This window comes from Phalacrocorax aristotelis, chromosome 8, assembly GCF_949628215.1.
Source record: "Phalacrocorax aristotelis chromosome 8, bGulAri2.1, whole genome shotgun sequence".
NCBI lineage: Eukaryota > Metazoa > Chordata > Aves > Suliformes > Phalacrocoracidae > Phalacrocorax > Phalacrocorax aristotelis.
The window spans coordinates 38,256,659-38,279,141 of NC_134283.1; the positions used below are offsets into that span (position 1 = coordinate 38,256,659).

General features: G+C 48.5%; 2 protein-coding genes across 10 annotated transcripts in view; one reads left to right on the forward strand and one right to left on the reverse strand.

The window, feature by feature from the left end:
* Window positions 1-15: 15 nt before the first annotated feature.
* FAXDC2 (fatty acid hydroxylase domain containing 2) lies at window positions 16-16,096 on the forward strand. 3 transcript variants are annotated; one of them, XM_075102646.1, is made up of 11 exons: window positions 16-126; window positions 255-369; window positions 443-736; window positions 4,270-4,317; window positions 7,160-7,251; window positions 7,355-7,458; window positions 8,206-8,327; window positions 8,654-8,859; window positions 9,793-9,898; window positions 10,911-11,077; window positions 12,334-16,096. In XM_075102646.1, exons 4-11 carry the CDS (start codon window positions 4,270-4,272, stop codon window positions 12,488-12,490), a joined length of 1,002 nt encoding a protein of 333 aa, XP_074958747.1. In that variant the 5' UTR covers window positions 16-126; window positions 255-369; window positions 443-736; the 3' UTR covers window positions 12,491-16,096. The 3 variants fall into 3 exon arrangements, with proteins under 3 accessions (XP_074958747.1, XP_074958745.1, XP_074958746.1); XM_075102644.1 differs by lacking the exon at window positions 443-736; XM_075102645.1 differs by lacking the exon at window positions 443-736 and having other exon boundaries at window positions 21-126; window positions 246-369.
* LARP1 (La ribonucleoprotein 1, translational regulator) overlaps window positions 14,262-22,483 on the reverse strand; it is a 48,842-nt gene continuing 40,620 nt past the window's right edge. For all 7 annotated transcript variants that reach the window (XM_075102640.1, XM_075102639.1, XM_075102637.1 and 4 more), the window contains 5 exons: window positions 22,300-22,451; window positions 21,875-22,019; window positions 21,526-21,635; window positions 20,895-21,022; window positions 14,262-20,315 (listed from right to left, as the gene is read on the reverse strand). In XM_075102640.1, coding sequence (XP_074958741.1) covers window positions 20,094-20,315; window positions 20,895-21,022; window positions 21,526-21,635; window positions 21,875-22,019; window positions 22,300-22,451 — 757 coding nt within the window. In that variant the 3' untranslated portion in view covers window positions 14,262-20,093. The remainder of the gene's footprint in view (window positions 20,316-20,894; window positions 21,023-21,525; window positions 21,636-21,874; window positions 22,020-22,299; window positions 22,452-22,483) is intronic.

A 22,483-nucleotide genomic window follows, 5' to 3' on the forward strand; every position in this document is an offset into this window, starting at 1 on the left:
AACACACCCCTGACGCCTTTGCCTAAACCCTCATAAAGTTTCCACAGCAGTAGTGAAAGCTGAGCTGTTGAGCTCTGGGCTCTGAACAGGCACAAAGGACCTCTCCTAGGCTATAATCAGCAGAAGGTGAGCAAAGAATGGGCAGCCAGAGCTCAGGGGTGTAGTAGCGTGAAAAGATATGACAGAAACTTTGAGGAAATAATTAAAAGGCAATGTCATGTGTCTGCTTAAAGTATACTTGTAAGCTTTTCTAGGAACTGCCTTCAGATCTGTGCAGCACTTGGCACAGTCGGACATCCGCCAAACACGACAGCTAGTCCTGCGGCTGTCCACATAGTGTGGCTGATATGCAACTTTTTGGGTGACCAGGTAAGTTGTCCTTACATTTTCCTTTCTATACATTCTATACTTTCCTGGCTATTTGTAGCCTTTTTTCTCTCAGGCACGGCGGTTTTCCACTGCCTAAGTGTTATAAAAGTTGATTCCAATGAAGTAAGGTCTACAACAGAAGATTCAAGCAGGAGGGAAAAAGGAATACCAAGAAATTGTGGTAGGCAGCCAGTGCATCACAGCAGACATACCCTGCTACTCAGCTGCACCTGCCAGCAGCAGCACTGTTTGGCTGGTGTCAGAAGAACGAAATGATACGATACGATACGGTACGATACTGGGTACAATACAAGAAGAAGCAGGCGCTTGTGCAGCCTCAGCTGGGGACTGTCTGAGCAACAGAAATGTAAGGGGACAGCAGAGATGGGACATAATAATAATGTGAATGTTAAAACAAATGTAACAAATATGGTGGTTCTTTCCTTTTCAGATTATGTTAAGCATTTTAACACACGATTTAGACAAACTAGCCCTTTCTGATACCTAAAGTAGAAAATCCAGTGAAAACAGATCTGTGACTCAATGAACAGTTGTTGGACAAATGGTGAAGTACATGGAAATAATAATAATTTTTAAAAGTATTAGAATTCTTTACTGACTAGTGTATGTTTCCCCTTTAACGTCAAGAGACTGATTGGAAAAGCAAGTACTTTAGGGTTGAGGATTTGGTTTGGATCAAATTTTGTGTTAACTAATTTGAACTAACCAAAAAAGGAAGTTCTCTTTTTTTAACCGGTGCCAGTTCTAGCTAATATTTGGAAATAGCTGCAGGCAGCTGAGGTCTTCACTGGTTGATTCGGGGCCATATAACATCAGAGCAGTGCCAAGCAGCTGAATAGCTTTTTTGTTTGTGAAAACAGCCATGGTTACACGAATGCTTTTTTAATGTATTTGGTGTATTCTGAATCAGAAGAGACATTATCCAACAAAAAAGAGCAGGTAATGAGCTGTTGGGGAAAACTAATCTGTCAAAATTTATCTTATTTTAATGTAAACAATGTAAAATTTTATCCAGTAACTGTGACTTAATAAAGGTAGTGTACGGAGATTTTGGGGAGATGGAGAGTAAGCAGACATGGCACTACAGTGTCAAACTGAAAGACTTTGCCTAAGACTTCTATTATAATTTGAGTATTTTAAAAAGAGTACTACTAGAAATGTGATTATAATTTTAACTCTTTCCTAAACTCACAGAATATGAGACTCAGTCAAGCAATGACTCTTTTTCCTCCTAAAAACTCAAAGTAGAGTCACGTTTCCTGCTGTGCTTTGCTCTCTAGCTCCTCACATGCAAAGATTCAGCAGGGTTTGACCCAGCACTGCTGTGTGGAGGAACCATTCTGGAGCATTGGCCCTCCAGCAAGCAGCTGAGATACCCCTTTTATATCTGCCTCCCTAAGGTCAATGGTGTCTACTGCAATGTTATCAGAGTAAAATAATCTCTTTAACCACAGAAAACTATGGCCAACACTAGTTACTGCACTGTCCCGGCAGAATAATTTAATATTGCTGTTTTCAGCTCCCTACTGGGTGGTTGTAGAGAAGATGGGGAGGTACACAGCAAAAGGGCAATGGATACCAATTAGAACAAGGGAAATTCAGAGAAGATACCTGGGGAGGGCAGGAGTGGAACAGATTTCCCAGAGCAGCTGTGGAATCCCCCTCCATGCAGATACTAAAAACTCAACTGTTCAAAGCTCAGAAAAACCTCCTAGGAAAGCTGGAATGGAGCAAAGCCTCAAATAGGAATGGACTATTCAACCTTGATATTTTTCAAGCATCTGTAGTGTTTTCTTAGCAACAGTGGGCACACCTGCGCTGAGAGGACCTGTGTGACGAGATGGGCATATAGCGCATGTTACCTAACGTAAAATGCATCTTTGTGATCGCAAGGTCTTTTGCAAATGAGGATGAGATGGATTTGTCCTCTGGCAAGTTATGTACACTGTTCTGTTCAGGCTAGCAGGTTATGTGTGATTGTTATAGGTAGGCTTCATCGGATACGTTACAGTCCAACTATATTTTTTTGATAAGATTGTGGCAAATTTGATATAGAAGAGAAAAAAAACATAGAGAAGATCTCATAGACTGGCTCTAGTAGCTCACGAAGTCTCATAGTGAGGAGCTCTAGATCTGGGGAAAGACAAGGACACTGTGACTTCCTTAACACATTCTCATAGCACCTTAGGGCACCTTAGGGCACCTTTCACACTACTTTTTTTGTCCAAGGGAGACAAAGTTAACATGATTTGGTGGTTGTTTTTTTTTAAGGCTGCTACCAAAAGTTAGCATTTCCTATAGGAGTATATACAACCCTAGTGTCAAAATAGGTATTTGGGAGTTCAGGCTCTTGGTTTCAAGTTTCAAATCACTTTTCACCTGATTTTTTTTTTTTCTCAGAACTGTTTAACATCAGTTTCTTCCACTAAAACATGTAGCTTAGTGGACTGGCCTTGTCCTTTTCTGTCCATGAGTAAGCAGGAAGGTGGTGTCCAATATTTCTGTCTTGTGCCCCTTGACCTGCTTACTAACATGTAACACAGGGGAACAGAGCTGGAAACACCTGTAAATAGAGTTGCATTTGTGAAAATGTACCCGTAAAGCTACCATTTCAAAGCTAAAGTATAACCTCCTGGCTAATACAGGGATTTCTTTCTGGCAGTGTATTACTCCTTTCTGAAGCACTGCAAGAGGAATACTCCCAAGAGGCTTGCTAGCAACATGAAAGTAATAGAATATAATCTTTCTAATGAATAATTTTCCAAATGTTTTTCTTTGTACCTTAGACAGGTGCCTTTCTACCTTCTTTGTACTCTCAATTTTATCTTGGGGAACACGGTTTGCCTGTGCTTGAATATTCCTCTGCGTATGAAAAGCAAAATGGATTGAATTCTGCAATCCTCAGTAATCTGGCCTTCATATTATTAGAATTCATGTGTTTGTTCTTAAAGACTGGGTGAAACCAAGAAAACCTTAAGGAATGTTTTGTTAGCTTTTGCTAATTATAATTTATAGTAAGAGTGCAGCAATATAAAAACAGCTACACAATAATCCCTAGGATAGCCACAGTACGTCCTGAAATACCGAGACCTTTCCATAGCCATGGACAGCAGTGAAGCCCCAGCAGCTGTTTAAACCTTGGGTTTGGTGTTTTGGGTTTTTTTGTTACCAATACTGGCAAGAAATTTTCAAGCCAGAGCCAAATGCAGGGCGATTTATTACGAGGTGGCCACCTGCCCATTTAGGACTTTAAAACCTCAAATTAACCATAGCAGGACTTGAAGCAAAGATGATTTTCTCACTTATCATGTTCTCAAGCTGTAACTTAATAGCTCCTCTGCCACGTGAGTGAGGGCTCTATGGGGCTCTACTGTGTTAATTCATCGTGGCACAAACTTACATTGTTGTAGTCAGATTTTTGTTTCATCCTTGTTAGCTTAACAGCGTGCCAGCGTTGTGGAAGAGCGCATGTCCCGTATCATCATTTTCTTGCAGCCTGGGAAGGGCTGGAGTTCCTACCGAGTGCAGTGTGTTCCTGGGCCAGACCCAGGGAGGCAGCCGTGCCACAACACACCAGTGCCACAATAAAAAGCTTTGCTTTTGGCTGTTCTCCCATTTTAATTTGTTACTCTTGCATCCCTGTTTGTCTTCTGGGACAATACTAACTCATCAGGAAACAAGGGGATTTTTCTTCTCAAGCGGTCAGCTTTGCTGCATGACCAACACAAAGGAGGGAGCAGGACAGGACGGAGTACAGAGTAAATAGTTTACAGTTTTGCAACTGAGCTTGAAGTTGAGGGGATTTGCTGCTGTCAGCAGTGTATTCTTCCACTCTCCAGCTGTACAAAGTTCACTTACTTACATCACCTCTTATTTCAGATGAAAAGAGACTCTGGATGTTCCACCATGGCCGAGCAGCAGAAGCAGGTAAAGGCTCAAGGTCATCTTTTAAAGAATGTGCTATGCAGGTGCTTTGGAAGGCTGGATGTGTTGAATCATCATCTAAGAGAAGCAACAGACACATCCATGCTCTGATCACTATAGCACAACTAGGAGCTCATCTCTCATCACTACAGCAACATTTTCCCAGCATTTTTTCCCTTCCAGTGGGCTGCAGGTACAGCATCAAGTGTCAAAGGGCCTGTTATCTTTGCTTGCGTGACAAGAGACAACAACACTCGACTGCAGCCAGAAGCTGTGCCACCTAACTGGTCCCAGTTCCCAAAGTGGTCATAAACAGCAGGTTTCCTGGCTGATGTGCCCCAGTCTCTTTACCTTGCCAGCAACAACCCTGTTCTGCACTTAAGGAATTTGCCAGCTTGTACAAGCCCTTTAAGGGCAAGATCTCAAGTGATCCATGGATCAGATTTTGGAAACTACTGTGCTGGAGCTGTTGGCATGATGAGAAACAGGGTGTTAGCACTTGGGCTTGATGAATAAGATTCCCCCCCACCCCAATGTAAACTTCTCTGCTTCTACTCATGTACAGTTTAGGTAATTATACTGTGTGGGATTCATTCACATAATCACTTCATCACATGCAATAAAAACACAGCCTCAAAACAAGACAGTTTCTAGCCAAAGGGCTTTTAAAATAGCTTAAGTGCTGAGCTTTACCTACTCTCTGTCCTATCTCAAAGCAGGACATAAAGTGTGTGATGCGTGTTAGGAGTTATTAGGTTTTGAAACTCCTTGAGTTTTTCAGCTGGAAGATGCTAAAGAACCTGAAATACTATTTGGTCTAACTGAAAATTCTGACACTTGTAAGACATCAGAGTTTTTCTTTGGTATGTTTGTTCTTCATCCCAGGAGAAACAAGGATTCAGAGGATGTGATTCTGTTAAAAAGCTCTCAGCTTTTCATAGCTTTTGTAACCCTTTTTCTGAATAATATGTAGATGTTGTTCCAGGGTCTAAAGTTTAACAAAGTCTTATCTCATGGCAGCATACGTGAGGCATGACATGGATGCAGCTGGAAGTATGAAACTGCTAAGAGAGCAAACCTCCAGCCCAGAATCCAGCGTGCGCTATCTGAAGCTGGAATAGATGGCTTTTGCCAGCCTTGCATTTGTAGCTCAGTACACGCAGTGATAGTGCTGGCAACTGATTGCATTGCTTCTAATAGAAACCTATAGGGTTCACAAACATCAAGCTGTAGGGCAAAGAGTCCTTTAAATTACTTCCTCCCCAGTTGCTAACTTGATTAAAAAAAAAGATGATAGACACAAACATTTGTTTGTTTTAACAAGGAAAGTTTCAGTGCTAATGAGCAAAGTTCTGTCCTGGGACAGATAAATATTGCTGACAAGTCCTGGGCGATGTTTAATGTTCTGTAGTTGTTACAGCATCTTAAAGAAGCTCTGAGCACTGAAGGCCGTGTAGAGAGGAGTCCTCTATGTTGCATTACCCTAAACACACCTGCATTCAATGTTTATTAGTGAGCTGTCTCTCTTGTTTGTCCTCTCTGACAGGAGACAAGCAGGACAGCAACTATGAATCATACTATTTTTACTCCAGTCTGTTTTTGCAGAACACCACCACAGTTAAAAACAGGAAGGACGGAGTAATGAACAAGACACTAGCTGGTTATTACACAATATTATTTTAGAATTGCATTGATTATTTTTTTAATCATTTATCCTGCAGATTGGTGCATATACACCCCAAAAAACACAAATTAAGACTTCTGAACTCCAGAACCAATTCCAATTTGAGCTACTCTAAAAGACAGATTTAATTAAATATTTGTCATATATTTGATAAAAAAATTTGGTTTTTTTTAATATTTAAGTGCTCAGTATATTGAATCCTGCTTTTTAATATAGTTATTCCCGGAATCAAGAGGTCTCACTGGTAATTTTCTGACTCTCTTGCATTTGCTTTGTGTAGTTAAAGTCCTTACTGTAATAAAAGTCACGCTAACACATCACAGGTGCCCTTATGCTCTACACAGGAATATTTCTTTAGCAGATAACATTTCCATGTCTGAGAGCAGGGAGTTAGAGAACTTTATACTTTTGAAAAGTTGAGTATTTTATCTCCTTGTTAGTGTGCAGTTGTTCTATACAGATGGCAGATTGTACCTACTAGACAAGTTGTACTTTCAGTCTAGAGATGAGTTGTACCCATGGTGGCCTAAAGGCACAGCGAAGTGAATTATGCAAGGAAAGGTAATAAATATCCTGCATTAAACCTCTGTTATACTTGGGGGAAAAAAAGGCAAGCTTCTGGGCATGTGAACCTGGCTTCAGAATCGGTCTTCAAAGAAAGTTGAGAGGAGTGGTTCTGGATTGACTGGAGCTGTTAATCAGATCATCTGAGCACGACAGTTCTTGACTGCTGCAGGAAGGAAGCGTACTGCATACCGGGAGGGAGAATATACTGGTAGGGTGAGGGAGAGGTTGAGATGGAGACCATTCCTTACCTCCAGGTCTTCCATGCCTACTGCTCTGAGTTATCGAGAAGCCATTTATAGTCCTCCAGGGGCAGAGAAGCATGCCCAATAAAAATAAGGAGGGGAAAAACAATCAATGGTCCCTTCTCTCCCTTTGGTTATTCCATGTCAGTGACACTTCTGGTGACATGGCAGATGGATGTGTGTGTACTCCCCCCCTTAATTACACACAATATCCCATAACAGCTTTGTTATTATGTCCTTTAGAGTGTTGGTGAAACAAAACGGGCCCTCATAGGACCTCCTGCACTTCAAATACAAAAAATGCTAGTGTAGGACACAGCAGCACATGGTTACTCTTGTTGCTTGCTCACAGGAAGAGAAGCTCTCGGATGCCATGAAGATCACGGCCTATGTCCTTGGTACAGGCCTGCTCATATTCACTGCCTTAGTGAACTCTCTTTCTTGGTAAGATTGTTCAAACCAACGGGCTTGAGGAGAAACTTTTCTGTGGAGAGGAGAAAAAGTAGATGATGAAAAGGTTGGCAACCAAGAACACTTATTCCCACAGGTATGTGCAGAACGTCTGGGATACTTCAGGCCATTTCTGGCAAACAACATGGTTAAAGTTCTACTACCTGTGTGAGGGAAAGGAGTGGACCATCTTCCTCCTTGGTGAGTTACTCAGGTTAACAACCCTCTGCTGTAGGAGGAACTATCCATGTATTATATCTAAAAGGGGGACATGGACATGCCTTCCCAAACTAACTAATCCTCCCACTGAAAAAGCACATGTAGGCTTCAAAGCCAGCCACGGCTGAGGTAGTGCAACTGTGCTGCCTGTGGACTGGTTCATCATTAGACCCCCATACAGATTGAAAATTTGATCTTTTTGCTGCTGCTGAAATGGCTTTCCTTTGAAAACACAGTTTTTGCTCCTGTGAGAACTGAATGACTTAGTAGACCTAATTACTGAAAATTAAAGTAAAATTAGTGAATTTGACTCTTGCTGTGCCACCTACAAAACTCTGCCTGTGATTAACAGCTGGTGAACAGGCCTGGTAGGGATGTTCAAAGGTCCCAGGGATCAACCTGACCTTTTCCAACTTGTATATAAAAGCCCCCTCCCCGCATGACAGAGATCCCCCAGCCTCCAGAAAAGCCCTTTGTTAGCCTCAGTCGTGGCAAGTTTCAACCTACAAGACACTTGCCTACTCTAACCTCCTCCCTATTCCCTAGGTCTCACCCAGGTGCCAGAACCTACCCATATTCCATTTTAAAGCCTCTCAGGGCAGGGGATACATACCTGACACATCTGGGTCCTAACAAGGTCCTCTGGATGCTATGCCACTGTATTTTGTTTCTGATTTAGCTGTAGCTCTCAGTTTATTCTCACATCTCTGCCCTTTCCTCATGCCACAGGGGCTGCATTGGTTCCTAGCCTTGCTTTCTGGTGCTTCAATGGAATCCTTATGGTGGCTGATGTAACAGGAAAGCCAACTTTCATTACTCGCTATCGCATTCAGCTAGGCAAGAATGATCCTGTAAGTATTTCTCACTCTGCCTCTTCTGCTGGCTACACATTTCCTGCAGTCTCTCAGGCTAGGAGCAGGGAGAAGAACCCGGTGTGCTTTTCTTTTGCAACCAGATAGGGTTCAAGGAGAATCAAGCTGAGTCTTATATATCCACTGCAGAGGGGAAGGTAGTTCTTGTAATTAGGTTACTGATCAGATCTGGATTGGCGGCTTGTTAAAAAGGTGGTCCCCAAACTAACACAGAAACAGCCTACAAACCTTAAAGCTCTTTATCCTCCCAACTCAAAGCCACATTGCTTCTGATTTAGCCTCAAGTCCTGACTTCTCTTTTGCAGGTGGACACAAAGAAATTGCGCCAAGCCATCTACACAGTGCTGTGTAATCAGCTCTTTATCTCCTTACCCATGCTTGTGCCCATGTTCTACATCATGAAATGGTGGGGCAACACCTTCAGCAAGGAATTACCCACCTTCCAGTGGTTTCTCGTGGAGCTAAGCGTCTTCACCTTAATAGAGGAAATTCTCTTTTATTATACACACAGGTGAGCTGAGCACAGGAACAGGACGCTGTGGCTTTCCCCCATGCCTTTAGGCTTACACCCATCTCCTGCAACAGCAATAGTCCTAGTGCCCCCCTCTTCCACCAATCTTGTAGCTATAAGAGAAGACTTACAGGTCCTGGAATCCACCCTTACAACATGTGGCTTGGGTGCTGCAATGCTGCTAGTAACTCTAGTAAGCAAAAATGGGTAAAATTACAAAGGTGGAGCAGCTTAGACGCTCAGAAAAAACCAAACAACTAGCCTCACACAAAAGCTGTAACCCAACATTATCAACAAGAGGAGAACAAGACTGGCTATCTTGAAAGAAAAAGAGCTCAAGAGGTCAGTGACTGATCTCCCGTTCATTTGTACGGCACCTGCGAAACAGGGCCTGGTGCCTGACATTGCAGGCTTTCTAAATGCTGACACCAACATTAAAGGAAAAACCTAAAGCAAGGAAGAAAAAAGCCTGCCAGGCTGTGCAGAAGTAAGGAAGGCATTCTCAGAACTACGTAAGTTTCCCTTTTGGGCAAATGCACACAAGGAAAGGTCATAAAAACCAGTTTCTTAAGGGCCCACAGAACCTAAATTTCTGCCTCTAGTAGTTGCCAGTAGGTAAAGTCAAACCAGTGGAAATATAAAGTGAGTCTTCCCCTCAAAAGTACTCCCAGGTTTGAGCAAATCAGTCATTCAGGGACTTTGATTTATGGGATTTATCTGGATTTAACATCAGTCAGTGGACACATCCCTTAAATGAGGGCTCTGTGTTAAAGAAACTGAGGGAAGCCAGGAGTCCTACACTCTTATTCCCAGCTGCTCTAAAATCTTTAAAGAATAGGCATGAGCAAATCCCCAGCAGAAATTCTGTTAGGTTACTCTACGTTTCCTTCTTATGGAACTCAAAATCTACATTTCTCTGTTCTCTCTACTTAGGCTTGTTCACCTCCCACTCCTGTATAAGCACATTCACAAGAAGCACCACGAATGGACAGCCCCCATTGGCGTGGTCTCCATTTATGCTCACCCGGTAGAACATATGGTAAGTGGGTTCCCCCATGGTCACCCTCCAGTTCCTGCATGAACTGTGATTTCCATGGGATGAGGAGGAGTTATAAGAGAAGAAAATCAAATGCGCCCTTAGACTCTTCTTAGGAAGAGGAAGCTAAGGACATTGCCAAGAAGCCTAGCTGTAGAAGAGTTGCAGTACCCAGAACTCTGCTAGCTTTAAGAGACAGAACCAAGGGCCTCCAACAGATAAGGAACTGACTGAATGGTGTGTCCTTGGGCACAGAGAGGGCTGGGAGCACAGACGAGGCTTTCAGCACGAGATGTGACACTTACACGGTCTGTGTTACTGCATGGAGTCAGCATTCTGTCAAGATCTTCATGCTGGTAGCTGGGATCAGTGTTTGCAGGAATGTCTCCCAGCACTGCTCCAGCCGAGACTTCCCACCTTCCCAAACACATCCCACCTTCGGAAGATTCCGCTTCTCAGCACCATCTCCTGTTGCCAATAGTCCTGGGCTGTGGCACCGGCTCTGTGAGTCTCCCTAATTGACAGTCTTTGGGCAGCAGAATGACTTTTTATATTCGAGTTCAGCTGAGCCTAGCTGGCGCAGTAAGCTTGGTCTGGGCAGTGACAGCCATTGGTGCCACTGGTAGGACACAATGAAGCCATGCAGCTGGGGTCATCACATCACTGCCTCTGACTGCATGTGTCCCCAGGCCAGCGCCCTGTGACAGCTAGGTTTCCCAAGAGCAGCATTATTCCAAAGTGAAGCTGAAATTCTGACTCCAGGGTGATTTACTAGAATCATGCTGACCTCACACCCCGGGTTTGATCTCACAATTTTGCAGTGAGTAAAACTCAGGTACCTCAGAGTAAATTATTTCTTTGATGGTTACATAATTTTAGTACAGTGTTTGCATAGGGATCTTCCCTTTATGCTGTTTGTGCAAAACTAATGTATCACCCAGGTGAGACAATTCAGCTCCTAGAGGGTCTGTTTGTCGTGGACCGATTAATGAGGTAGTTTGCTTCTCATTTCTAGCTCTCCAACACGCTGCCTGTCATGACTGGCCCGATGGTCATGGGGTCTCACATTGTTTCAATCACAGCATGGTTCTCCCTTGCTCTCCTGACAACAAGCATTTCGCACTGCGGTTACCACCTGCCCTTCCTACCGTCGCCAGAGTTCCATGACTTCCACCACCTCAAGTACGTCTGGGCACTGCTCAGCTTCCCCTCCCCCTCCTGCCTGCCCCCGGCACTGCTGACAAGCAAAGCTCCTTTCTGAGGGTCAAGTGGGTTTGCGTAACTCGGGTACAAGCAGCAAAGCCTATCCAGTTTGCCCAACAGCAGGCTGAATGCTGTCAGTTCTTAAAGCAGTTAAACAGAGATTGGGATTTTGGCGGACTCCAGCCCACTGCCCACACAACTGCCAGCCGCCTCACTGACATCTACCCTCCTCATCAGCTGACTTGGAAACTTTCTCCAAAGCACGAACACCGCAAGCTGGGGCCTGGCGTTTCAAGTTTCCTAAGATTACATGGGAGGAAAGAAAGCACGTAGTGTCTGAAGCAGCAGGTATCACCAGAACTTTCCCCGGCACAAGCACAGGGTCAGAGAGAGTTCTCTGCAAGGCTCTTCCTAGAAGTTTAGCAGACACTGCATGTGATCTAGGATGAAGACAGAGCAAGGGCAAGTCACGCAGCTGAAATAAATTTGCTGGCGGCCTCTCTGTCTGTCCCTCTGCCATACACTGGGACAGTAACACTGATCAGATAACACCTTGCCCAAACAACAGCAATTAACCCTTCCTGGCAGAGATTCCCAGCCGCCTCCTGCACTGGAGAGAGCAGAGTTTCAGCAGGTTCTTGAGGAATATGTACCACAGCAGTGGAAGAAGTGTTCCCATCTCCCAGACATGCACTAAAGTCATAGGCATATTCCCTTGAGCACAGTTTGCCTCTCCTGCAGAAACAGCCAATGTGGCAGTTCTATCACTGCCCAAATGCTGGGCAACGCCCAAATGGTGCCAGTTCTCCTTATCAGTCAATTCCTTCGAAGCTCAGCTCACGTCAGGACACAGATCACTGCAGAGCCAAGCCACTCTCTGGGCAGAACAGCTGTGCCATCGTCCCGGTGCTGGAAGTGTGTATTTTCTCTCCTCTGTTGAGCTGAGACGGGGAGTGACAGAGCGGCTTTGGTGGGTGCTTGGCGTCCAGCCAGGGTCAACCCTCCATACCAAGAGAGAGACGGCTGGTTCGGTGCCACCATTTCTGAGTAACGATGGCCCCAGAGAGGGAAGTTGCAGAAGTTCCACCCAGGCTTTGTTAGAGCTGCGAGGGAGATGGGCGCAGTGGCAGAAATCGCATGGAGATCTTATCACGGCTCTGAAAGGAGATGGAAACAGGAAGGGCGAGGCAGCCTCAGTAACTTCCAGCAATGTTTATTCTCTGTTTGGTTTCCAGGTTCAACCAGTGCTACGGAGTCCTGGGAGTGCTGGATTATCTGCATGGAACCGATAGAGTGTTCAGACAAACCAAAGCCTACAAGAGACACAGGGTCCTCCTCAGCCTCACACCGCTTTCAGAAAGCATCCCCGAGGCACCCAGGAGGGCAGAGTGAAGGCAGCAGCCTGTGCTTCTTGCAGATCCAGTGACTGGAAGGGCGAGAGACAATGATTTATGCCAAATAGTATTTTAATTGGGAAACAAGCTATTGTTCACACGTAATGAAACCCGCAGCTGAACTTAAACATGCTACTTGAGATGACTGTACTTTTGCTGCCTGTTATTTTCTACAAAAGGCACAAAAAATGCTCTAGAAAGCTATTTTTAAACGGAGTTTAGAGGGTTTTTTTCCTTAATTACTTACGCTGCTGCTTGGTTCTAGCTGCCTGCGCGTAATCCAGATGTGCTCTGGGCCACGTGGCTTTGGGGAGTTCCCAGGGAGTTCTCATTATTAAAGTTTTAATGCTTCAGTGTTCACAGGCCATGCTTTGGCCTCTTTCAGCAGCATTCTGTAGAAATACCAGTAAGATCACTGTAACTATGTATGATAGGAATTAAAACCACTATTTTTCTGAGACTGAGAACACCTGGGATACAGGATGCAACCCCATGGAAAGTCAGCGGGATCATAACTTTAGAAACACTCTCCCCTGCACACGCAACAGAGGCCTGACTTCCCCAAGCAGTTTTTCTTCACGCGAGATGTCAGTACAGGTATGAGCTAGGGGCTGTCACATCCTCATCTCTGCTCCACAAACTAATGATGCAAACATAAAGCGAGTTTCCCCCTCACTGGACAGGGAAGCAGAGCGGGAAGCTGATGTGCTACATGGCAGAAGCGCTGGTACATCACCTGCTCCTGCTGAGCCTCATCTCGCTCCCCACGCGTCAAAAGGAGGCACAAACCAAAACAAGCAGCTCTGTACAATGATAAAACATGGAAAGAGCCTTTCCAGGGAAAGAAGAGGCTGCTGTCCTGAGCTGTGTGGAGATCAGCAAAGCCCTGTAAGAAAGGACCCAACAAAAAGCACCCATACCTTTATGCACATCCATAATCATAGAATCATTAAGGTTGGAAAAGATGTCTAGGATCAAGTCCAGCCACCAACCCAACACCCCCAGGTCTCCTAAACCATGCCCTGACATGCCACATCTACATGGTCTTTGAACACCCCCAGGGAAGGTGACTCCACCACCTCTCTGGGCAGCCTGTGCCAGTACCTGACCACTTTCAGTGAAGAAATGTTTCCTAATACCCAGTCTAAACCTCCCCTGACACAACTTGAGGCCATTCCCTCTCATCCTATCAGTAGTGACCTGGAAGAAGAGACCAACACCCACCTCGCTACAACCTCCTTTCAGGTAGTTGTAGAGAGTGATAAGGTCTCCCCTCAGCCTCCTCTTCTCCAGGCTAAACCCTGCCAACTCCCTCAGCCGCTCCTCATAAGACCTGCTCTGCAGACCCTTCACCAGCTTCATTGGCCTTCTCTGGACACGCTCTAGCACCTCAATGTCCTTCTTGTCCTGAGGGGCCCAAAACTGAACGCAGGATTTGAGGTACCTACCCAACCGATCTCGAGACATGCTGTGAATTTTCTCCAGGATCTTTTTAAGTCTCAATCCTGTCTGGGGGCCTGGGACAAAAATGACCCCTGCCTCTCACCATGGCTAGACCCACGTCCTAAGCAAGCCCTCCGAGGAGAGGAGATGCAGAGCTGACGGGTGCTGCGCTCACCTGCTGTCAGCCCAGCTCCACCTGTGGAAGCCAACTCTCCTCCCCCACCCTCCTCCAGTCCCCACCACCAGACAGAACAGAACCCAGCCTGTTCAGCCACCCACAGCCCCCCAGGGAGGGGAATCCAGCAGAACAGAAAACCCAGGCTGCATTGTCTTTTGAAGTTTTTATTTTTATACATTTTTTTTTGTATTAAAAAGGAAAAAGCATAATTACCACAAATTACAAAGGACTAAAGCATTACTAGAATAATGAATCACATCAGCCTAGAAAGCAGATACTCTGAATAATATTAATGTTATAATACAAGCTCTCATTCAAGTATTTTACATTTTTCTCTTTTTCCTTTTATATGTGATGATGATCCTAGCACATGGGTCAAAGATTATGTACTATCGACAGAAGATGGATCATGTACAGCGGGCCGTATTAACAAGATTTTCCTCCCAAGTGATACATGGTCTGTGATGAGTCATTTTAAATTTGTCTCTACGATAAATGCAGCTGAAGAAGGTTGCACACACGTTCTAGTTTTGGGAAACAGAAGGCTGAGGTTGGGACACACAGGGTTTGAGAAGGGCCAGCACATCGAACCAGCACCCCTTTTTGTTCCAGGAGAGCAGAGGGCCACCCTTGCTGGGGTGCAGCTCAGCGGAGGTTTCTGAGCCACAGATCCGAAGGTTTCCAACCCCAGTGGGACCGGGACAGGCTGGGAGAGGAGGAGGGGGAGCGGGGCTGCACCAGGGAGGCTCGAGGGACCAAGAGGCACCAAGCACCCCCTGCCCCAAGAGACACCATGGCAGGTGCCAGCCCCTGCACGGGGCTGACACCAGGAGAGCCAGGCACAGGGGACAGCGCGGGGACCCGGGGGGTGACCCCAGCACGCTCCCGCACGCCGCGGCGGGCTGGCTGGCACCCAGGGCACTCCCCGCTCCTCTGGAGCTTCCCACCAAAGGGATGTGCTTGTCACAGATACATCGGTCCTATGTTCAAGTGTCTGCAGAAAGTGAAACTGTAAACTACTCATTGAAACGCTGCCCTCCAGCCACCCGCTCCACGCCACCGAGATGAATGTTTTCTTCAAAGAGAAATAAAAAAAAAAAGGTAATTCCTCTATTACCTGTATTGGAAACCTTTTAAAAAAAACAAACCAAAACAAAAAGTCAGTGAGGCATTTAACACCAAGTGTAGCAACCCTCTCAAAAAGAGCCTAACATCCATTTTGAAACAGTGACAAAGTGACATAACCAGCCTCAGAGGAGACAGGGAAAAAAAATAAGCATTGCAAACACAGCTTGCTACATTTACAGTTTTCCTTTTTTTTTTTTTTTTTTTTTTTTTTGCCGTTTCATAAAATAACTGGAAAGGCATTATCAGCTAGAAGGCCCCCTCTGCACTGCCATGCTAAACGTGTACAGACACGTGGCAGGATACTGAGGTTAACGCATCGTTTTGTTACAGTACAGTCAACCAGTCCCAAGCAAGATGAGCAGTTGCCAAAACCCACGGGACCCCAAGAGCTACAGTGACAAGCCACCATCAGGGGTGCGAGGGGGGCAGCAGGAAGAGGGACAGACAGGCCAAAAGAACAGCAGGTTTATTACTTTTTTAAAAAATTCCCCCCCCAAATGCCCATGGCAAAGCAACAGAGCCTCCTACGAAACACACCTTCCGCCTCCACCCCTGATCCCGTGCCAGAGCTCTGTACCTGTTGTAACCGCCTGCATCCTAAAGACGGGCTGACACGCAGCACCTCGGCAAGGAGCTCCAGCTGTAGCAGCCTGGGACCTCCCGAGAAGAGGGGTGAGATGGGGGTGCTCCCCCTGCCCTGCCCGCCGGCCTCCACTAGCCCTCCCAAGAGCAGCCAGGGCTCCCTCCAGCCACGCTGGGCGCCAGCACCGCGCAGCCCTCGCGAGCTACGGGACGGACCAACGGTCCAATGCTCACAGGAGTATGCGTGCCCCATCGCTCAGACCACTAGAGGGGGGGGAAAAAAAAAAAGAAAAAGAAAAAAAAAGCACAAAACATGACTGTGGTGAAGCATCCAGGCTGGAAGCAAGGCCAAACTCCCCCTCAGCAGGAGGGCACGAGCTTTCTCAAAAGCAAAACCCCTCTCTGGACACCTGTCCCTTTGTCCGGCGGTGGAGTGAGCCGTGTGCGATGCCTTCTGTACGCAGCAAGAGGGAGAGTGCCTCTGCAGACCTGTTCCCTGTGCCAGCCGTAAGGCAAGGGAAAGCCTGGCTGCATCGGCCCTGCCCCAGCCTGGCGCTGGCCACGCGCTCTGCAGCCTCGCCACGGGCACCGCGCTGCACAGGGGTGCGGGATGCTGCGCTGGCAGCAGCGCTCTGCAGAGCTCCCTGCCCTCTGCCACCACCCGCAGCGGGACCGGTGGGCATCGCGCCCCGGCAGAGAGCAGAAGCGAACAGCCCCGTGTTCCCTCAGCATGGCGAAAGACAGGTGGGAGCAAGCAACAGCTGCCTCAGGCTGTCAGGTCTGTGTTTCCTTCGCTCCCTGGCTACGCTGCTGTCGGACAGACAGCAAACAAGGCACAGTCTGCAAACCTGGAGGGCGGCGGGACTGCGACCGCTAGGATGGCTCTTCTGACCCACCTTCCCCTGGGAAACACAGGCTTCATGCAGGGCCCTCAGCCACACTGGTGTGACAAACCACTGACTCCGCAGAGGGGGGAAATTTTTCTGTGCCAAGACTAGAGTCTCAGCTTTAGACATTTAAAAAAAAATAATATTCAGATTTTGGGAAATTCTCTGGGACTTTTCTTACCTCTTCTATCACTCAAGCAATTCCACAGTCTGTTCAACAAGCAACAGCTCCACAGCAGGAGCTCATTTGTCCTCATTTCCTATGTCATTTGTTGCTAAAACAGACAATTGGCTTTGAACACGAACACGCACTGACGAGAGGAGCACAAGGACACAGCAGCAAGGACCACCCGTGGCACATCCAGATCCGCGTCCACCTGGAAACACCCAGCAATGCACCACCACCGTCCTTGACCAACCCCCATCTCCAGCCTCCAAGGCTCGTACTTCCCAAATTGGGGGCAAACCCGGCCGCATCTGTAACCTCAGAGACCTGACTCTGGCTCACGAGAGAGGGGAAATCCAGGGATAACAGTCACAGCCACAGCACTGTACAAGTGTTACTTGCCTGTCCTGCCCAGTTACCACCCTGCAACCCCAACCCCAGAGCACTGCTGCTGTAATGGAGCAAGCCACGGACTCTGGCAGGTTGGCATGCTGAAGTCGGGCCTGTGAGTGGCACCAAGCTACAGGGTGATGTGGCGGGGGCGGACGGACCAGGGCAGGATCACACCACCAGGAAACAGCAAAGTAGCAGCTACCCAGCCTCACTCAAACCCAGCTGTGCTTTTGGTTCTAGCAGCAGTTCACAAAGCTGCTCCACATGGACCAGCCCTCCTCACCCCCCCCCCCCCCCACCTACTAAAGCAGCATCTTTGACGCAGTGTCAGTTTGGGAAGGTGACATCAGCCAGGGCCCCTCGAGCAGCCACAGCCACTGCTGATCAACAACTTGCCCAAGCTCACCCCCTTGATCTCCACTCTTGGCTCCTAGCTGCTCTCATCCACCAGCCCTGCAGCCGTACGGGGACAGCCCTGGATAGATGACTCCTCCCAGCTGTAAGACGCAACTCTCGATAAACTGGATACTTTGGGAAAACACCGATCATTGCTAGCTTGTGGTTTTACAGAGGGTAACGCAATTAGCTGCATCTTTGAGTAGCCCATTGCAGTGCCTGCTCCACACCATGCACAGGAGCATGCTCTGCAGCTCACGAGGACGCAGTGCCAGAGCCGCAGCCAGACCAGCTGCAAAGCAGGTATCCCGACCCAGGAGACGGAGCACAGTGGCAGCAAGGCAAGTGGCTCTGGCTGCAAAGGAGCTTCTACCCTTACAGCGGGAGCATGACTTTCCAATGCTACTTCTGGGCCCCAGGAGCAGATCTCACCCCTCCAACACATGCCCCCTGCGAGGGAACGCAGCTCACAAGCTTGGGGAGGGTTTGCCTGCCAAAGGCCACCCAGTGCTGGGGAGAGGAACCAAGTAAATGCCACAGCAGCTCTGCAGCCATGCCCTTGCCTCAGCCGAGCAAGGCGCCGCATGGTGTTATCTCAGCCCTTGGAGATGCACAGGGATGCTGCCCTGAGCAGGAGACTCCACACAGCCGCCTGCCAACATATGACACACAGGAAACCCAGGCAAGAGCCCCCCTTTGCCGGGCAGGTCTCCTGCTCGCACCCAGCACACGTCCCAACAGCAGCCCCAGACCAGTGACAGCTGTGAGACACTGGTTCCCCAGGGCTGTGTCCCTCCCTCGTCAGGCTACAGCATTAAGTGGCACCCAGGACATGCCAGCCTTCCCACTCGCTCGCAGCAAGGACCGGTCCCTCCGGCTGCTGTGACAATCTCCCCGCTCACGCCCCGACCACGCTGGAGGTGTGGAGCGGAGCGACCTCCTGCCCCAGCCTGCCCAGAGAGGGCACAGGGCGTCCGAGCGAGGCCGTAAGCACGTACAGTTGCTGTCGCTGGGAGGATGCTACAAAGGTATATACACAACGTAGCGGCTTCAACTACTTTGTGAGCACAAGTCTTGGATTTGACTGTCCTCGGCCCCTTCCCCCACGAGAATCAGGGCTGGCAGGGGTGTCTCCGCAATGGGGGGAGGCATCCGAGTGAGCTGTGGGTCAGAAGAAAGGCCGCGGGGAAGATCAGCTCAGCAGCTCTGCCGTGAGGAGTCTCTGGGCCGGGGGCACGCCCCAGGGTGCGGGAAGCCAGCAAGCCTCCCCAGTCTAGCTCCACCATAAGGCAACTTTTTTTTTGTGTGTTTTTTTTTTTTTTTGTGGGTTTTTTGTTTTTTTCTTTTTTTTCTTCAATAATATTTCCAAGGAAGAGAAAGCAAAGGAAGATGTGTCTTTTCAAAGTTTTTTTGTTGTTGTTTTAGAGGGGTCTGTGGTGTTTTTTGTTTTTTTTTTTGTTATTGTTGTTTCATTTTTCCAAGGGAAAAGGAAGAGAAAACCTCCTTTGGCAAAGTCCTGTCTTTGCATGCTATGGGCATTCCTGGGGCAGCGGGTGCACCGTCCACGCAGGCTCGAGTCCAGGTGCCTGCCGGCCTCCCATCAGCTGTCCTCGCAGGAAGGAGTCAGAACAAGCCTATCCTTGGTAAAGGTCCTTTGGTTGACTTCCAAATCGTCCATGATAGAAGGGAGACGTGGGTAGAGGGAGAGCCAGACCCTCAGGGAGGTTGGAGGTGAAGACGCTGGGGAGTAGGGACCAGGAGGACAAACAGGGTGATGCTCCTGTCGTGGCGGTTGGTGTCGGAGAGGCACCGCCATACGTGGAATGGGAGACGTCGGCCAGGTCATGGAGATCAGAGGCTCCGCAGCATCGCAACACACTGCGGCTTCGGTCCCCCATCAGGGAACCTCGCTCCTCGGAGCTTCCTGAGCAGGCTGACCTGCGATCCGAGGGGGGACACAGAGGGGAGTCACTGGGGCCGCACAGAGCAGACTTGTTTTGGTAAATCCAGACAAACTTCTAGCAATAATTTAAAACTTGATATATATATATATAATAATAATAAAAAAATCTCCCCTTTCCAACCCAGCCAGAACATTTCTTTTTTTTTTAAAGAGACACTAAGACATGAGTGTGTGCATAGGAAGGGAGGGAAGGGAAAGCAAAAGGTGGGTCTGCTGGGAGCGGGTCTGGCTCTGGTAAGGGTTGTAATAGCAAAATGGTGTTTTAGATGCAGATCGTCTTTGCTTTCCAGCCACAAGAGGGAAAAAAAAAAAAATGTGCGTTGAAGTTTCTCCCAAGCAGCCAATTCCTGGGCACCCACCTTCCAGCTCCCTTCCTGTCCCACCCCCTCACGTCTCCCCTTCTCCAAGCCAGTCCCCCGCCAATCCACCCCGTCCCCCCAGCAGGAAGCAGATGCTGCAGCCTCTCTACTTCCCCACTGTCTGCGATTCTGCAGCCGACAGGGCGGAAGATTGCTGGCTCAGGTTTTTGGCATCCTCTTGTGCAGGCTGGCTGGGTGAGGCGTGGGCTTGGCTGGATGGGCACTGGCTGACCGTTCTGCTGGAAGACTGGGATGGGTAGCGCTTCCTGCCATCGCCCCCTGACGTCGTGGGGTATCTCTTGTGTCCACCTTCCTCCCCCATGGGTGGCTGGAAGAGAAGCACCCCTGTATCAGCACAGCCTCCTCCAAATGCAGATGCGCCCCCCCGTATCAAAGAACGGCCTTCCTGCAAACCTCTAGTCGCAACCTCTCTCCCTGACCCACAAGGAACATACAAACCCATCCCAAGCACACAGCTGCCCTCCTCTCCAAATCTACCGCTGCCAGATTTGCTGACAGAAGACAGACTGACTTCCAGTCAAGCACAAGGGTGACAACTTGCTCTTAGGGACCTCCTTCCCACACAGAGGCACAGTCCAGAAGTCCGGGAGCTGAAGCTCCACACAATGCTGGCTCCACTCAAGCCATCAAGGCTCACTTTCCTCCTCCCTCCTCAGCAAAGATGGGCTCATCCAATTCCCCACAGAGCTGCGCTGAAGTGGATTTCTGATATTCAAACCCTGCAGCTTCCTCCTGGCCTGGCTGCAATGATAGGGCATGACGCTAGGTGTCACTGACTTCCCCTGCCTGGCCCTACCTGGGGACCAGCTCCTAAAACCCTCCTTGGAGGGCACCAAGGGGTGTCTGCAGAGGCCATCAGTGTGGTGCAGGCATTGTGTCTACTCACATCCACTCGGAAGTCCTCGAGGCGCTTGAACTTGCTGAGGTATTCTTGCAGTTTGCTGTTAATGTCCAGATTTTTGGCTTTGGAATATTTTAAGAAGGCCCAGAACTTTTCCAGCCCATAGAGCTGTCCTGGAGAGGGAGAAAACCAAACCACACGTCAGCAGGACAAAAAAAATCAGAGCAGATGTCAGAACCATTTCCTCCTTTCCTGTCCCACTGGTGGGCACAACTGAGGCGAGATGGAGAACCTGGAGGGAAGCAATCTACATCAGTACTGGGCAACCCTGTTGACAGGGGATGTCCCCAGGCTCAGCTGACCTGGTGGTGTCAAGGCTCAGCTACTGCAGGGTCTTGAGAAATCCTAGAGAAACCAGTGCCTCTAGAGAAATGTTTTGGGAGAGCCACAGCCTCCCATTGCCCCTGTCCATCCCCTCAGCAGTCTTCAGGCTCGTGCACATCCACTCAACCCTCTCCCGTGAAGCGAGCGACAGGACATCCAGCCAGTCCCCGTCACACACGTTAATGTACAGCATTACATGGCTTCCCCAAAGGCACGACAAGAGGCCCAGAGGCAGTCGTGCAACTGGGCTACATCGCTGCCAAGCCCAGGGGGCACCAAATGAGGCACCTACCAGCTTCGTAATCCTTGATAGTCTCTTCTTGAAAGTCCTTAAATATGTCTGGCCGGAATTTCTTCTCCAGCCCATAACTGTAGTATCTGAAAAGGCACTCCAGACCGTACCTGGGAACAGAGTGGCACATGGTGGTCAGACACTGGTGCATGCAACAGCCGGGCAGAGGCTCTCAAGGCAAGAGCCCTGCTGCATACCAGCACCAGCAGGTGACCGAGGGTGGCCCCAGTCCTACCTCCAAGCAAGGCAGAGATGCTGCCTTTGTTTTTGCTGTGAGCCCTGCAACAGACTGAATCCTTCTTCCCTCACTCCCCTCCCAGGGAAGGCCACTCTGCCCCTTCTCTCCTACCTGTATCCCTCCTTCCCATCCTCCACAGCCAGTTGCTTGAACTCCTCATACATTTTCTTGTTGAAGTGATCTCGGAGGAAAAAGGACCAGAACCGGAAGAGCGTGTTCATCTCCTGGGACTGACCAATGCCCAGTCGTTTCCGCTCTGTTTCAAGAAGAGGAGATGATTACAAGGCAGATCCTCTCCCAGGGAGCCAGCTCTGCACTAGGACTCATGTAAAGGAGGGCCCTGCGGCACCGTAACTACACCCAGTCCCGATGCTGGACAAACTGGAGAAACATCAACTCCCAACAAGGCAGTCCTGTAGGACCCTGCTTATTTCCTTGCTGAACTCCATGGGCGCACTCTGCAGCTGTACCCTGCGCCCCCGATGCAGCGGAGCACAGGCACCCTGCCCCACGCCCTGCGGTGCAGGCACCCCTACCGTTAAGGCAGCGCCGACGGTACTTGTGGTAGACATGTTGTGTGAAGCCATTCTCCTTGAGCAGCTCGTGCGAAGGATGCTGAAACTTGGGCAGGGACTGTGGGGTGCAGCCGTAGCTTCCAACAGCTGGGGTTCCCTCCGAGGGGCTGGAGCTGAGCACGAGAGATTCCCATCAATCCCCTTC